The sequence below is a fragment of the Eptatretus burgeri genome, chromosome 16 (assembly GCF_056783735.1).
Source record: "Eptatretus burgeri isolate ZD-2024b chromosome 16, Ebu_testis_v1, whole genome shotgun sequence".
NCBI classification, from domain to species: Eukaryota; Metazoa; Chordata; class Myxini; order Myxiniformes; family Myxinidae; genus Eptatretus; species Eptatretus burgeri.
The window spans coordinates 26,971,824-26,989,017 of NC_140976.1; the positions used below are offsets into that span (position 1 = coordinate 26,971,824).

At 53.6% G+C, this 17,194-nt stretch overlaps 1 protein-coding gene across 1 annotated transcript in view; it reads right to left on the minus strand.

Moving 5' to 3' along the window:
- CIT (citron rho-interacting serine/threonine kinase) overlaps positions 1-17,194 on the minus strand; it is a 137,823-nt gene that overhangs the window by 104,497 nt on the left and 16,132 nt on the right. Inside the window, 5 exon segments of the mRNA XM_085859015.1 lie at positions 6,831-6,984; positions 7,096-7,296; positions 10,543-10,636; positions 10,890-11,032; positions 11,450-11,566. Of these exon segments, the coding sequence (XP_085715141.1) occupies positions 6,831-6,984; positions 7,096-7,296; positions 10,543-10,636; positions 10,890-11,032; positions 11,450-11,566 (709 nt within the window).

Consider the following 17,194-nt stretch of genomic DNA (forward strand, 5'->3'; position numbering starts at 1 on the left):
AGGCGTCCGGGGCGGGAGAGGGGAGAGAGGGGGAGAGAGAGGCGTCGGGGCGGAGAGAGGGGAGAGGGGGAGAGAGAGGCGTCGGGGCGGGAGAGGGGAGAGGGGGAGAGAGAGGCGTCGGGGCGGGAGAGGGGGAGAGGGGGAGAGAGAGAGGCGTCGGGGCGGGAGAGGGGAGAGGGGGAGAGAGAGAGGCGTCGGGGCGGGAGAGGGGGGAGAGGGGGAGAGAGAGGCGTCGGGGCGGGAGAGGGGGAGAGGGGGAGAGAGAGGCGGCCGGGGCGGGAGAGGGGGAGAGGGGGAGAGAGAGGCGTCGGGCGGGAGAGGGGGAGAGGGGGAGAGAGAGGCGTCGGGGCGGGAGAGGGGGAGAGGGGGAGAGAGAGGCGTCGGGGCGGGAGAGGGGGAGAGGGGGAGAGAGAGGCGTCGGGGCGGAGAGAGAGGGGGAGAGGGAGGCGTCGGGGCGGGAGAGAGGAGAGGGAGGCGTCGGGGCGGGAGAGGGGGAGAGGGGGAGAGAGAGGCGTCCGGGGCGGGAGAGGGGGCGAGAGGCGCGGGGCGGGGGAGAGAGAGGCGTCGGGCGGGAGAGGGGGCGAGAGGCGTCGGGGCGGGAGAGGGGGAGAGGGAGGCGTCGGGGCGGGAGAGGGGGAGAGGGGGCGTCGGGGCGGGAGAGGGGGAGAGGGGGGCCGGGCGGGAGAGGGGGAGAGGGGGAGAGGGGGAGAGAGAGGCGTCGGGGCGGGAGAGGGGAGAGGGGGAGAGGGGGAGAGAGAGGCGCGGGGCGGGAGAGGGGGAGAGGGGGAGAGGGGGAGAGAGAGGCGTCGGGGCGGGAGAGGGGGAGAGGGAGGCGTCGGGCGGGAGAGGGGAGAGGGGGGCGTCGGGGCGGGAGAGGGGGAGAGGGGGCGTCGGGGCGGGAGAGGGGGAGAGGGGGAGAGGGGGAGAGAGAGGCGGGGCGGGAGAGGGGGAGAGGGGGAGAGGGGGAGAGAGAGGGGGAGAGGGGGGAGAGAGAGGCGTCGGGCGGGAGAGGGGAGAGAGGGGGAGAGAGAGGCGTCGGGCGGGAGAGGGGGAGAGGGGGGAGAGAGAGGCGTCGGGGCGGGAGAGGGGGAGAGAGGGGGAGAGAGAGGCGTCGGGGCGGGAGAGGGGAGAGGGGGAGAGAGAGAGAGGCCGGGGCGGGAGAGGGGGAGAGGGGGAGAGAGAGAGAGGCGTCGGGGCGGGAGAGGGGGAGAGGGGGAGAGAGAGGCGTCGGGGCGGGAGAGGGGAGAGGGGGAGAGAGAGGCGTCGGGGCGGGAGAGGGGGAGAGGGGGAGAGAGAGGCGTCGGGGCGGGAGAGGGGGAGAGGGGGAGAGAGAGGCGTCGGGGCGGGAGAGGGGGAGAGGGGAGAGAGAGGCCGGGGCGGGAGAGGGGGAGAGGGGGAGAGAGAGGCGTCGGGGCGGGAGAGGGGGAGAGGGGGAGAGAGAGGCGCCGGGGCGGGAGAGGGGAGAGGGGGAGAGAGAGGCGCCGGGCGGGAGAGGGGGAGAGGGGGAGAGAGAGGCGCCGGGGCGGGAGAGGGGAGAGAGGGGGAGAGAGAGGCGCCGGGGCGGGAGAGGGGGAGAGGGGGAGAGAGAGGCGTCGGGGCGGGAGAGGGGGAGAGGGGAGAGAGAGGCGTCGGGGCGGGAGAGGGGGAGAGGGGGAGAGAGAGGCGTCGGGCGGGAGAGGGGAGAGGGGGAGAGGGGGAGAGAGAGGCGTCGGGCGGGAGAGGGGGAGAGGGGGAGAGAGAGGCGTCGGGCGGGAGAGGGGGAGAGGGGGAGAGAGAGGCGTCGGGGCGGGAGAGGGGGAGAGGGGGAGAGAGAGGCGTCGGGCGGGAGAGAGGGGAGAGGGGGAGAGAGAGGCGTCGGGGCGGGAGAGGGGGAGAGGGGGAGAGAGAGGCGTCGGGCGGGAGAGGGGGAGAGGGGGAGAGAGAGGCGTCGGGGCGGGAGAGGGGGAGAGGGGGAGAGAGAGGCGTCGGGGCGGGAGAGGGGGAGAGGGGGAGAGAGAGGCGTCGGGGCGGGAGAGGGGGAGAGAGAGGCGTCGGGGCGGGAGAGGGGGAGAGGGGGAGAGAGAGGCGTCGGGGCGGGAGAGGGGGGAGAGGGGGAGAGAGAGGCGTCGGGGCGGGAGAGGGGGAGAGGGGGAGAGAGAGGCGTCGGGGCGGGAGAGGGGAGAGGGGAGAGGGGGAGAGAGAGGCGTCGGGGCGGGAGAGGGGAGAGGGGAGAGGGGAGAGAGAGGCGTCGGGGCGGGAGAGGGGGGAGAGGGGGAGAGAGAGGCGTCGGGGCGGGAGAGGGGGAGAGGGGGAGAGAGAGGCGTCGGGCGGGAGAGGGGGAGAGAGAGGCGTCGGGGCGGGAGAGGGGGGAGAGGGAGGCGTCGGGGCGGGAGAGGGGAGAGGGGAGAGGGGGAGAGAGAGGCGTCGGGGCGGGAGAGGGGGCGAGAGGCGTCGGGGCGGGGAGAGAGAGAGGCGTCGGGGCGGGAGAGGGGGAGAGGGAGGCGTCGGGGCGGGAGAGGGGGAGAGGGAGGCGTCGGGGCGGGAGAGGGAGGCGTCGGGGCGGGAGAGGGGGAGAGGGGGGCGCGGGGTGGGAGAGGGGGAGAGGGGGCGTCGGGCGGGAGAGGGGAGAGGGGGAGAGGGGGAGAGAGAGGCGTCGGGGCGGGAGAGGGGGAGAGGGGGCGTCGGGGCGGGAGAGGGGGAGAGGGGGGCGTCGGGGCGGGAGAGGGGGAGAGGGGGAGAGGGGAGAGGGGGAGAGAGAGGCGTCGGGGCGGGAGAGGGGGAGAGGGGGAGAGAGAGGCGTCGGGGCGGGAGAGGGGGAGAGGGGGAGAGGGGGAGAGAGAGGCGTCGGGGCGGGAGAGGGGGAGAGGGGGAGAGGGGGAGAGAGAGGCGTCGGGGCGGAGAGGGGGAGAGGGGGAGAGAGAGGCGTCGGGGCGGGAGAGGGGGAGAGGGGGAGAGAGAGGCGTCGGGGCGGGAGAGGGGGAGAGAGAGGCGTCGGGGCGGGAGAGGGGGAGAGAGGCGCGCGGGGCGGGAGAGAGGGGGAGAGGGAGGCGTCGGGGCGGGAGAGGGGGGAGAGGGGGAGAGAGAGGCGTCGGGCGGGAGAGGGGGAGAGGGGGAGAGAGAGGCGTCGGGGCGGGAGAGGGGGAGAGGGGGAGAGGGGAGAGAGAGGCGTCGGGGCGGGAGAGGGGGCGAGAGGCGTCGGGCGGGGAGAGAGAGGCGTCGGGCGGAGAGGGGAGAGGGAGGCGTCGGGGCGGGAGAGGGGGAGAGGGAGGCGTCGGGGCGGAGAGAGGGGGAGAGGGAGGCGTCGGGGCGGGAGAGGGGGAGAGAGGGGGAGAGGGGGAGAGAGAGGCGTCGGGGCGGGAGAGGGGGAGAGGGGGCGTCGGGGCGGGAGAGGGGGAGAGGGGGAGAGGGGGAGAGGGGGCGTCGGGGCGGGAGAGGGGGAGAGGGGGAGAGGGGGAGAGGGGGGCGTCGGGGCGGAGAGAGGGGGAGAGGGGAGAGGGGGAGAGGGGGCGTCGGGGCGGGAGAGGGGGCGTCGGGGCGGGAGAGGGGGGCGTCGGGGCGGGAGAGGGGGGCCGGGCGGGAGAGGGAGAGGGGGAGAGGGGGAGAGGGGGCGTCGGGGCGGGAGAGGGGGAGAGGGGGGAGAGGGGGAGAGGGGGAAGGCGTCGGGGCGGGAGAGGGGGAGAGGGGGAGAGGGGGGAGAGGGGGCGTCGGGGCGGGAGAGGGGGAGAGGGGAGAGGGGGAGAGAGGGGCGTCGGGGCGGGAGAGGGGAGAGGGGGAGAGGGGGAGAGAGGGGCGTCGGGGAGGGAGAGGGGAGAGAGGGGAGAGGGGGAGAGAGAGGCGTCGGGGCGGAGAGGGGGAGAGGGGGAGAGGGGGAGAGAGAGGCGTCGGGGCGGGAGAGGGGGAGAGGGGGAGAGGGGGAGAGAGAGGCGTCCGGGCGGGAGAGGGGGGGAGAGGGGGAGAGGGGGAGAGAGAGGCGTCGGGGCGGGAGAGGGGGAGAGGGGGAGAGGGGGAGAGAGAGGCGTCGGGGCGGAGAGAGGGGGAGAGGGGGGAGAGGGGGAGAGAGAGGCGTCGGGGCGGGAGAGGGGGAGAGGGGGAGAGGGGGAGAGAGAGGCGTCGGGCGGGAGAGGGGGAGAGGGGGAGAGGGGGAGAGAGAGGCGTCGGGCGGGAGAGGGGGAGAGGGGGAGAGGGGGAGAGAGAGGCCGGGGCGGGAGAGGGGGAGAGGGGGAGAGGGGAGAGAGAGGCGTCGGGGCGGGAGAGGGGGAGAGGGGGGAGAGGGGGAGAGAGAGGCGTCGGGGCGGGAGAGGGGGAGAGGGGGAGAGGGGGAGAGGGGGAGAGGGGGAGAGGGGGAGAGAGAGGCATCGGGCGGAGAGGGGGAGAGGGGGGAGAGGGGGAGAGAGAGGCGTCGGGGCGGGAGAGGGGGAGAGGGGGAGAGGGGAGGGAGAGGGGGAGAGGGGGAGAGGGGGAGAGGGGGAGAGAGAGAGAGGCGTCGGGGCGGGAGAGGGGGAGAGGGGGAGAGGGGGAGAGGGGGAGAGGGGGAGAGGGGGAGAGGGGGAGAGAGAGGCATCGGGCGGAGAGGGGGAGAGGGGGAGAGGGGGGAGGGAGAGGGGGAGAGGGGGAGAGGGGGAGAGGGGGAGAGAGAGAGAGAGGCGTCGGGGCGGGAGAGGGGAGAGGGGGAGAGGGGGAGAGAGAGAGAGGCGTCGGGGGGGGAGAGGGGGAGAGGGGGGAGAGGGGGAGAGGGGAGAGGGGGAGAGGGGGAGAGGGGGAGAGGGGAGAGAGGGAGAGGGGAGAGGGAGAGAGGGGGAGAGGGGGAGAGGGGAGAGGGGGAGAGGGGGAGAGGGGAGAGGGGAGAGGGGAGAGGGGAGAGGGGGAGAGGGGGAGAGGGGAGAGGGGGAGAGGGGGAGAGGGGAGAGGGGAGAGGGGGAGAGGGGGGAGAGGGGAGAGGGGAGAGGGGGAGAGGGGGAGAGGGGAGAGGGGGAGAGGGGAGAGGGGGAGAGGGGAGAGGGGGAGAGGGGAGAGGGGAGAGGGGGGAGAGGGGGAGAGGGGAGAGGGGGAGAGGGGGAGAGGGGGGAGAGGGGAGAGGGGGAGAGGGGGAGAGGGGGAGAGGGGAGAGGGGGAGAGGGGAGAGGGGGAGAGGGGGAGAGGGGGGAGAGGGGGAGAGGGGAGAGGGGGAGAGGGGAGAGGGGGGAGAGGGGGAGAGGGGGAGAGGGGGAGAGAGAGAGAGAGAGAGAGAGAGAGAGAGAGAGAGAGAGAGAGAGAGAGAGAGAGAGAGAGAGAGAGAGAGAGAGAGAGAGAGAGAGAGAGAGAGAGAGAGAGAGAGAGAGAGGAGAGAGAGAGAGAGAGAGAGAGAGAGAGAGAGAGAGAGAGAGAGAGAGAGAGAGAGAGAGAGAGAGAGAGAGAGAGAGAGAGAGAGAGAGAGAGAGAGAGAGAGAGAGAGAGAGAGAGAGAGAGAGAGAGAGAGAGAGAGAGAGAGAGAGAGAGAGAGAGAGAGAGAGAGAGAGAGAGAGAGAGAGAGAGAGAGAGAGGCGATTCCGGCAGATGCGATGCCCAGTTAAACGTCCATCCGAGGGACAGCAGGCACATTGATGAATCACCCTCGCTGTGAAACACTGTGATGACAGCTTATAGCTCGGTCGGGATTCGAACACAGCCTCACCAGTTTAGAGCGTGTGTGCGTTCTTCTCGGCTATCTATCGCTTTGTAACCACTGAAAATATTTTTCATGAAGTTTCACTTTCTGCACATTCCTCAATCTTTTCTTCAATCAATATAATTTGTCCAAACAACAGAAAAAGTTAAATTTAATGCTTTGCTTAAATAAATACACTGAGTTATAAAAAAAAATGGCTAATTTGTTAAAATTTTCACATTTCACTCCAGATTGACACTTTTTAGTCCACGAGATGCAATTGACAAATCTGATATAATATTTCGATTATATACTTTATTTAGTCGGTGAGAGTCGATCATGTTTTGAAGGCAATGCATGTTTGAATTGGCTGAATCAACATGGTGGCAAACACCCCTGCGAGGTGAATTTGGGCTGACCAAGGATAAGCCTTTCATGTACGTAAGCCATTAATTATCTTCAAAAATGGGTGTTTAAATTTACCCAAACATGCAATTTTCATTCATGGATTTCCTTGGAGTTTCCTTCATATGCATGCAAAGTTTGGGCGGCTTGGTTTCATGGTTTTGGAGTTATGGAGGACACACACACACACACACACACACACACACACACACACACACACACACACACACACACACACACACACACACACACACACACACACACACACACACACACACACACACACACACACACACACACACACACACACGTTTAGTTATTTTTGTGTCTTATAGGTGAAGAAAATGTACCTTAAGAAGCCCGATGGTCTTTTCGGTCGCAACTCAAGAGATTTTGTGTTAAAAAAGGGGGGATTGTATTTCCAATGAGTACTTTTTATGGGAGATGGTCTCAGACCACTGTATGTATTCAAGAAGGGTGGGGAAAACCTACAAGTTACATTTGCATATGTAATAAATAAATGGCACCTCAACCATCCCTCAAAAACACTCCTCTACATTTTTCAAGAGGATCTGACAAGACTTGATAAGATTTTGTAAGAATCCCATCAATTACCATTGAACTTTTTGGATAGGTTAACAAGTTGCAGATGTAAAACAATGCCCTCGCCATTCAAATCAGTAAAGTTATCCCCATCAAGCATTCCAAGGTCTCAAACTCAAATCCAGCTTCAGCAAACATGAAGGGAGAGGAGGGTTAGCTTCTGACCTACAATGACGAACGAAGCCCATTGCCTTCACCATTTCATGCAAAAAAGGCTCACTTTGACGTATGGTGCCCCAGTCGACTCCAGAGAAAAATGGATGGCATATTAGGTGTTCATAGTCAAGCCGCTTGGCTTGATCGCACAGTAAGCCATGTAGAAGGTCAGCAAATTCCGTGCTGACGAAAGGATGGTCAGGCAAATGTAGAGGGCTCTGTGCAGTGTACAGAGGGCACGCATGTGTTGCTGGAGTGCTTTGTGGACATAAACAAATTGCTGAAAGGTAATAAAAATAATGTAAACAACTTTTTATGACTGTTCATACCTGGTAATTGAGGATGTTTGAACGCGTTATGGTTGGAGTTTTGCCGGTAAACGGCGTTTCACCATACACCATCTCATAGGCCACGATGCCCAATGCCCACCAATCAACTTCAGGGCAGGAGGCAGCTTCAGGAGACTCGAGGGCTTCAGGAGCCATGTACAAGGGATATTCTGCCTCTGCAGCACCTCCTCTCCCATTCACCTTCACAGCAGGAGGACAGCGAGGTAATAGCAGCTTGCAATTTTCAAAAGGAAAATTGTCAAATCCAAAACTGGCCTTGCACTACAACCATCCTTGCATGGGATGGGATGTAGATTACTATGGTTTTAGCCCACAAGCTCGTATGAATAAAGAAGTTTTTTTTAACCTGGAGAGAAAAAAAGCCCATTTTGTAGTCAACATGAAACACGGTATTTAAAAACACTCGCACTAATAATAGGGTGGTTACAAAATGCGGAGTAGTTAATTGATTCCACACTAAATTTAGCTTTTTACTTCTCTTCCACATGACCAAGGATGAGCGACCAAAGTGCATACAACAGAGAGTAGATTGCTGGCCTAATTGACATGTTTGTGGGAATAGGGTGGGTGGGGGACAGGTTGGACCAGAGGGAGGACTGTGTTATATGCACCAGGAGAACCTCTGCGCCAAGGTGCTTGATTTCAAGCAAGTTATCAGCCCAGTCGTTACCTGCATCAATTTCATCAAGCCTCAGACTTTGAATCATCACCAGTTCTGAGATTTCCTTGATGACCAGGATTTGAATGAGGAAAAGCTCGTCATTCATTCCGGCATAAGTTGGCTCAGGAAGGGTAGAATGTTGAAACTATTCTACAATCTCATGGACAAGGTAACAACCTTCATGGCCATGAAAGGGAAGTCGATGCTGGAATTACAAGATGAAGAATGGCTGGCTGATTTGGCATTCCTCATCGACATTATGACATATCTCAATGACTTGAACATGAAGTTGCAGAGAAGATGCCAAATGATTCACAAGTTGTACAACCAGATCAAATATTTTCAAAAAAAACTGTGGTTGTGGCAAGATTGCGCATCTCTCTTCGCAACCCTACTCAAAGTCCCGAGGAACGGACGAGCAGGTAAAGGAAACAGATTTGCTACTGAGCTCGATGACTTGACCCAGGAATTACAATCCCGTCTTGCCGATTTCAGAAGAGAATAAACAAGCCCAAGCATCTTCTCTGCACCATTCCATGTGTGAAAACTCTCCTGCTCACCCACAGATAGATATGACAGATAGAACAACAAGTGGATCTTGATGTGAAAGGTGAAGAGTGAAGACATTCAGATTTTATTGCAAATATTTCCCAAGGAACACATATCCAAGCTCAATGGCATTTGCACTGTTCACTGTTTTCACAAGGAGATTTCACTGTTCGGCAGAAGTTTTGCATGCAACCAGTTATTCTCACTAATGAAGTTCATAAATTCCACCCACAGATAAAGGCTCACTGATGACCATCTGGAGAGTTGCCTGAGAGTTTCAACTTCAGACATCTCTCCAAATCTTGAATGTTTCACGAAAGGCATCCAAACTCAGGTATCCAACTGAACTCAATAAGAGATGGATTTCATGAACTTGGAAGTCTCTGCTTTGACTCGCATACAAGTCACCATTCTTGACAATGGCGGTGTCTCACTTTTCCATCTGCTTTCTGAAGCACTGTTTAAATTTGCACTTTTGGTTGCAATTGGTCAAAATTTACGAGGTTTTCCACTAAATTATTTTCTCGTGTGCTGAAGTTCAGAAAAATATTGTTACGGCTGTGGAAATTCGCAATACACCATAAAGGGTCCTTAGATCAGTTATGACGCTAAGTTTATGTGCAGATAGTTCCCCACCGTTGTTTAAAGGGATTTCTTAGTGTTCACCGGGCTGCAACACTCTGACATAGCCGTTTTTCTTTTTCTATTGTCATTATGAACAAACCTCCATGCAAGCAACAAGCTGCGTTGAAAACCGTCGAACGAAAAAGGGAACCAAAAGAGTTCTGATGGGCGCGCGGATTTTTCCCGCCTGTTTCTCCGAGGAGTGAGACGGAGGCAGGGGGAGGGCAGCTTGCCGCCGATTGGTGGATGAACAGCGTGAGGCGGTCAGGGTGAGGGAACGCCCCTTTTTGAGAAGCTTCCAGAAGGGAGGTGGAGCCAGAAGCGGGGTGGGGTGAAGGGCGGAGCCTCAGATTATAAAAGGGCGGACGCGCACGAGGCTCGCTCTCTCTGGTCCATGAGCTCTCGCCCTGTGGTCCATCATCCGTTCTCTCTCTGGTCCTGAAGCCCCTTCTGCCATTCAGTCTTTTCTTGTTCAGTCGTGGGTTGTGAAAGCACCAGCAGCAACGCCGGAGAGAGCTCGCTGACCACGCCAGGGGCCCAAGGTCAGGCACGGCTACGCAAGGCCGTGGGAAGTCGACGTCGCGACCTGCACACTGTCGCGCCACGAGGGCGCGGGTAAGACCCTTCGGTCTCACGGGACCCGTTCGGTTCACCAGGTCCCGTGCCATAAAGGTTTACGAACCCGTCTACCTCCCTGCCTATGGGGAGGGTTTTTCTTTGTTTTCGTATGCATGCTGCGGCGCAGTGTCCTGACAAGTAAAAACTGTGTAAGTGACTGTGCTTGTAAATAATAATCGTAGTCTTGGTATTGCTTTTGCTTCTATGTGCCTGTACATTGCATGACTGCATTGGCTGTATATACGTGCTGTTTAAATAAATGTCCTTGTGTGAAATGTATCCCGTTCGTCGTATTTTTCCCTTTTGAAAGTGCCATCTTGAATCGTGGAATAAATTAGTAGAGGGTTTTGAACGCCCGGTAAACAGAATCACATCCGTCGAGGTCGGTGATAACACTGCTCGGTTATCACTGTAGCACGGAACAGACCGCTTAAGCGGTTCGTGTCCTCAGCCGACCTGCAGCGAGGTACGATCACCCGGTCGACTACTCGCGCAGGTACTTAGGTAGGTCGAATTTGGCGAGCAACCCTATCCTGCGCGGGTGGGCAATTGGCACAATCGTGGTGAGGTTAAACCCCCATCCGTGACTGGCTCCTGGCGGTAGTTCCAGGAGGGTCACGACTGAATTGTCCGTCCGGTGGGCGACGCGGTTGCGATTGAGTTACGCAATCGCTCGCACGCCAGGCGGGCCAGAATTCGTAACAATATCATTGATGCCACTTGATTTGCAAGTGTTGTCTATTGTACCGACAACACCTGCTCATGCGCCGAGATAACATTATTTTGGCTGATTATTTCAATGGGTAGGAGGGATCATTCTTTGGAATGCTGCTCACAGGCGCATACCAAAATCGTAGTGTGGCCTGTGACTCGAAAAAGATTGCCCATGCCTGCTGTACACAAATATCCAAAGGACAGTTGAAAGATTGCGTAACCTATTCTGCATCCAAATCAATGGTACAAGCTTTGCTTACCAAAGTGTCTTTTGGCATCTGCACAGCACAACCAAAGCCAGTCAGCTTGATATGCCCAGTCCGATCAATGAGCACCTTTTTTGCCTGCAGGTTTCTGCATGAATGTTAAAAAATGAGCAAAGAAAAATTCAAATCAAAATTAAATTGCTTCATCGGGTACACGAGAGTTAATCTTCAATAATAATCAAACCTGATCACAAAGAGCAACAACAAAAAAAATTATTTTAATTACGTATAGTAAATGCTTCAGGAGATAAATCTTTCATACTTTGCCCAATCTTCACAAACTCCCTCCCAAGACAACACCTCCACCCACCCCCCATTCCCCCCCCCACCCAGTTATCCACCTGTGGACATATCCCATTTGATGCAGGCTGTGCAGGGCGAGAACAAGCTCAGCGAGGTAAAAGCAAATCATTGTCTCGTCAAATTGTTCCTCATAATGTGCTCGCAAACACTGGAGGTCGCCACCGGCGTGAAATCCCATCACCTTAATGAGAAGCATGAGAAAAATTATTCAACTTACTGAGAAAGGCCAGAGACAAGCACAAACAGTTCTGCAAAGGATGGGAAAGCTTCAGGGTGGTTCCAGAACATGTTCAAAAATTGCAGCCAATGCCAAACAGAACTCAGTTGCAATCACATCAAAGTTCCACGTTCATATAATTGAAGCACAGTAATTTCATTCTGAATAATTGCCTCACATGTCCAACTCACATTTCTAGCCATTTGCTGCACACCCTTTCATCACTTCAATCCCACCCTCAATCTTGATCCACCTCCTTCACCAGATATTAATCCATCCTCACCAGCACCTCCCAACCCAACCTCTACCTCAATCACCACTCCACCCTCCCCCCACCCCACCCCCCTCATTTCTTCCAGCTCTCCCTTCTCCTCTCCATACCAGATAGAGGTTCTCGCTATCCTGGAAGGAGTATTGCAGCTGCACAAGCCAAGGACTTGATCCTCGTGCCATCACATCACGTTCCTCCTCAAAGCAAATACGATATTTGTTGCGGGGCTGAGATGTCACAAAAATACAAAGTGAACAAAATCGAAAAATCATCATGTTTAATCAGTAGAGGCATAAAAACATAATGAAGCTGCATGCATATGAAGTATTCAAACCCATTGGCTGGAAAGCTGGCTTGACCACCCACAATCATCAGCAAGAAAAATCATATATCCACCATGTTGGTTTTCTGTTAAGCCTAAGATGTCTTTGGAAGTCTCATATTCCCAATTTGAATTATCTGAGCAACATAACCATGATACATATTATATCTGCATATATATATATATATATATATATATTCCGGCAATATCTGTGCGTGTGTGTGTGTGTGTGTGTGTGTGTGTGTGTGTGTGTGTGTGTGTGTGTGTGTGTGTGTGTGTGTGTGTGTGTGTGTGTGTGTGTGTGTGTGTGTGTGTGTGTGACCGCTGGTCCGATCTAATTGAAACTTGCCAGGTATATTGCTGGGGACCTGAGGATGTGCCTTTTCAAGGTTTGATATTAATCGGACAAGTGCTTCCCAAGTTATGGCCATTTATTTACCAAACCAATGACAAGACACGTTGTTGCGTGGGCGTGGCCGATGGGGAAGGGAAGCTCAGCCGCGTTCCCCATTACGGGTTACAACGTACGAGCTTCTGGAGAGTGATGACCGTGTATTCCAATAATTTCTCGATTTCTTATGCGCATTTATAGATAAACACAATGCCGCAAGTTATGATCGTTTTCATACGAGACGGTGCATAAATTTCGGTAACAGAGTGCTGGTATGCTCCGAACCAGGAAGTATTTTTTTTCTCTCTTCTCTTTTTGTTTTTCCTTGCGATGACATTGCGAAAAGGCAAAATACGTTGGCGCTAATTGAATAATTGGATATTAAAACTAAATTGTGAATAATCGTAACTGCAAATAATATGCGAACTTCCGCGCCACGCACGTCCGGGCACGTGAGAGCGAAGAAACGGCTTGTGTGGTTGTTTATTGCTCGCGGTTTGAATATTTATTGATTATTATTCTTTTTTTTCTTTTTTTTTTTTACGGGCACATACGAGTATCTATAATTCCAGCAGTGTGTGTGTGTGTGTGTGTGTGTGTGTGTGTGTGTGTGTGTGTGTGTGTGTGTGTGTGTGTGTGTGTGTGTGTGTGTGTGTGTGTGTGTGTGTGTGTGTGTGTGTGTGTGTGTGTGTGTGTGTGTGTGTGTGTGTGTGTGTGACCGCTGTTTCTCAACAACCACTGGTCCGATCTAATTGAAACTTGCCAGGTATATTGCTGGGGACCTGAGGATGTGCCTTTTCAAGGTTTGATATTAATCGGACAAGAGCTTCCCAAGTTCTGGCCATTTATTTACCAAACCAATGACAAGACACGTTGTTGCGTGGGCATGGCCGATGGGAAAGGGAAGCTCAGCCGCGTTCCCCATTACAGGTTACAACGTACGGACTTCCGGATAGTGACGACTTCGTGTATTCTAATAATTTCTCGATTTCTTATGCGCATTTATAGATAAACACAATGCCCCAAGTTTGATCGTTTTCATATTAGACGGTGCATAAATTTCGGTAACATCAGAGTGCTGGTATGCTCCGAACCAGGAAGTAAATTTTTTTCTCTCTCTTCTCTTCTCTTTTTCTTTTTCCTTGCCACGACATTGCGAAAAGGTAAAATACGTTGGCGCTAATTGAATATTAAAACTAAATTGCGAATAATATGCGAACTTCCGGGTCACGCACGTCCGGGCACGCGAGAGCGAAGAAACAGCCGGTGTGGTTGTTGTTTGTTGCTCGCGGTTTGAATATTTTTTTTTATGGGCACGTACTAGTATATACAGTACAGATAAATGGCAGTGTGTGTGTGTGTGTCAGTGTGTCAATGTGTCCTCCACAACTCAAAAACCATAAAACCAAGCAGCCTGTAACTTTGCATGCAAACAAAGAAAACTCCAAGGAAGTGCATGAGTGAAAACTGGGTGTTTGGGTTAATTAAAACACTCCTTTTGAACATAATTTACAGCCATATTTAAATATATCCTTTATCAGGCGCTTCCTCGGCCACCTCGCTTTTTGGGGTTTAAAGGCGTATCCTCGGTAACTTCGCTGGTGCCAGAAGCTGCCATGTTTTTTTGGCATGCTCAACCATGCCTTGACTATGAACAGGCTACAATGATTTCTTAACTATAAAGTTTTTTTTTTCCCCACTTTCCTCACTCATATTAAAGGCCTGTTCATCATAGCTTCGAATCGCTGGGTATATTGCAATGTCGCTGGGTATATACAACGCCCGGAGATGCCAGCGTTCGTGGCAATATATAATTTCCGCAGATGCAATAACGTCGATAATCTCCTAAACTAAGAAGAATTACAAAATTTAAGCTCCAGATTTGAACTCAGCAGCAGTTCCGAGGCAAGAAGTGTTCATTTGTCGAATTCAGACATTGCTTGGGCATTTTCGAGTACATAGTTTATCGACGGCAATTGGTAATCGCTTGCATTGGAGTGCTTAAGCCACTTACCGAGATGTACAGTTCATGTCCCGATCAGGATGCAGGGTTGACAGTTACTACAAGGTTGAGGTACGTATACAGCACACAAGGACATGGTACATATGGGTAGATTGGATCGATACGGACTCATCGTGGGTGTATGGACATGCCATGCAAGTTGGGGGTGCCGTGGTGGCAAAGTTTCATCCCGTATCTTATGGAGGTTCGATCAGGTTTTCTTTTGTACTCGTGCCTGTTTCTAAAGCATTTGGTTAGTGGATTTGCTTTCCAAAGGTTGTGTTTCTCTTTGTGAGTTTCAAAGCAAAATATATTTGATAACACCCGATTTCTGAGCCGTTTGCCATATTAACATGTTTTCTATATTACCAAGCCAAAAATTTTTTCCACCTATCACATGCATAAAAAATAATGCTTATGAACATCTCCCTGAAACGTCTAAATTTATGCAACATTGTTTTTTGGTGAAAACGACTCAAGGTTTTTGGGTGATGAGCGACTCAAACTATGATCCAGTGAATCCATGACTCCCCCAGGCCCGACCCAGACGTCAATTGATCTTGAGCTCACAGCCAGCAGAGACATGAATATCACTGCCAACGTAATTAAATCTCTCCGTGACCTCAACATCCTCACCACAAAGAGGTACAGACAAAATAGCAGCATCCAAGATGTCATTGAAAGCCTGGATCTTAGTTTTGACTCAGGAAACCCATAATCCCAGCGGATCAGACTCCTCATTCAGCACCTCGAGGGCCCCCAAAAGGATATCTAAAGTCTCCGCAAAGATGACTGTATTATCTGCGAAATCAAGGTCAGAGATCTTGACATTCCTAAACGATGCACCGCAGCTTGATCTCTCCGGCATCCTCCCTAGAATCCAGTCCATACAAGTGCTGAAAAGTGTGGGGGCCAGTACACACCCCTGACGAACTCCAGTAACAACTGGAAATAAGTCAGAGATGGTACCACCACACTTCACAGCATTCTCAGTACCAGAGTAGATTTCAACCATCAGATCGATCAGTTTTGGTGGCACCCCAGGAAGACCAAGAATCCTCCAGAGGGCATCGCGATTCACTGAATCGAACGCTTTACAGAGATCAACATAGGCTGCAAGCAGCCCCTGCCGAAACTCTTGTCTGCGTTCAGTGAGGACCCGAATAACAAGGATACGGTCAATCATTGACCTCTTTGGTGTAAAGCCTTGATATTGCGCGTCAACATCCAAGATGTCATTGAAAGCCTGGATCTTAGTTTTGTCCCAGGAAACCCGTAATCCCAGCGGCTCCGACTCCTCATTGAGCACCTTGAGGGCCCCCAAAAGGATATCTAGAGTCTCCACAAAGATGATAGCATCATCTTTGAAATTAAGGTCAGAGATCTTCACATTCCCAAATGATGCACCACAGATTGATCTCTCCAACATCCTCCCCAGAATCTAGTCCATACAAGCTCTGAAAAGTGTGGGGGCCGGTACACACCCCTGACGAACTCCAGTAACAACTGGAAATAAGTCGGAGATGGTATCACCACATCTCACAGCACCCTCAGTACCAGAGTATAGTTCAGACATCAGATTGATCAGTTTTGGTGGCACCCCATGAAGACCAAGAATCCTCCAGAGGGCATCCCAATTCACTGAAATGAATGCTTTGCAGAGATCAACATAGGCTGCAAGCAGTCTCTGCCGAAACTCTCATTTGTGTTTGGTGAGGACCCGAAGAGGAAGGATACGGGCAATCGTTGACCTCTTTGGTGTAAAGCTTGACTGCTCTGGACACTGGTGCTCAAGCAGATGGTGGCGAACCCGTTCAAGAATAATCCAATCCAAGAAAAGACCTTTCCCGGCACTGAGAGCAGCATCACCCCTTGATCATTATATACACATGTACATTAAAGGAGCTGAGCCATGTGCAACACCTGTCCACACTTAAGATGATAGAAATTTCGAATTTGACTGTCTTGGATCAAGCCGCATCCACTAGCTTTTACGTCAGTAACTTCAACCACTCAGCCACGGCAACTTTTTCACAATAAACACAAGTTTATTACGTCCGCCACCGAAGGTGGAAGGAAGTTATGTTTTCGCCCCTTTCTGTCTATTTGTTTGTGAACAAAATATCTCAAAAAGTTGTGGACGGATTTGGACAAAATGTTGTGGAGAGCTTGGGTTTGTGATGAGGACGAAAAGATTAGAGTTTGGTGAGGATCTGAATCCGGATCTGGCTCTGAGAATTTTTAAAGTGATTCTTCACCATTGGGAAATAGGGCCAAAAACGACAGAGCAGGATATCTCAAAAACTTGTGAACGGATTTGGACAAAACTTGGTGGGCAGATTGGGTATGTAACAAGGAAGAAATCTATTCAAGTTTGGTGAAGGTCCGGATCTATATTCCGAGAAATTTTTTGAAGCGATTCTTTACCATTGAGTGATATGGCGAAAACAATATACATATAGCATGATATTTTAAAAAGTTAAAGACGGATTCGGGCAAAACTTGGTGGATGAGTTGGTCAGGTGACAAGAACAAGCTCATTAAATTTTAGTTCAGGTCCGAATCCAGATCCGGCCTATCAGTGGGATGCAAAACGTAAACGAATCAGTCTGGAGGAGGTTTGCGCTCTACCGAGTGCCCTTTTAGTTATAGACGACCTGTGAACCCGTTGGGTTCACGTTGACAGCGGTTGATGAAAAAAACAATCATTTCAAGAAAAAAATAATTAAAAAGTTCCAGCGAACTATACCGCTGAGGTTGTTTGCATTGATCAAATACTCCCGGAGTACTTGACTGAATCAGGAATAGATTTTTTCATATTTTTTTTCGTTGCCCGATTTGAACGAAACTTGATATTGCTCATCAATGTGAAAAAAAAGAAAACAGAGAAAGTAAAGTCGAAGAAATTATTGTGCGTAATCTTCTAAGCACAATTTTATTTATTCATGAACATGGAAGTATTAGATCAAAATGGTGGTTTATTTTATGCTTAAAAATAAATCATTCTTTGTCCATACTAAATGTTTGAGATTTTAAAACAAATCATTTCAAGAAAAAAAAAAAGATAGCTCCAGCAAACTATACCACTGTGGTTGTTTGCATTGATCAAATTCTCCCGAATTGTACTTGACTGAATCAGG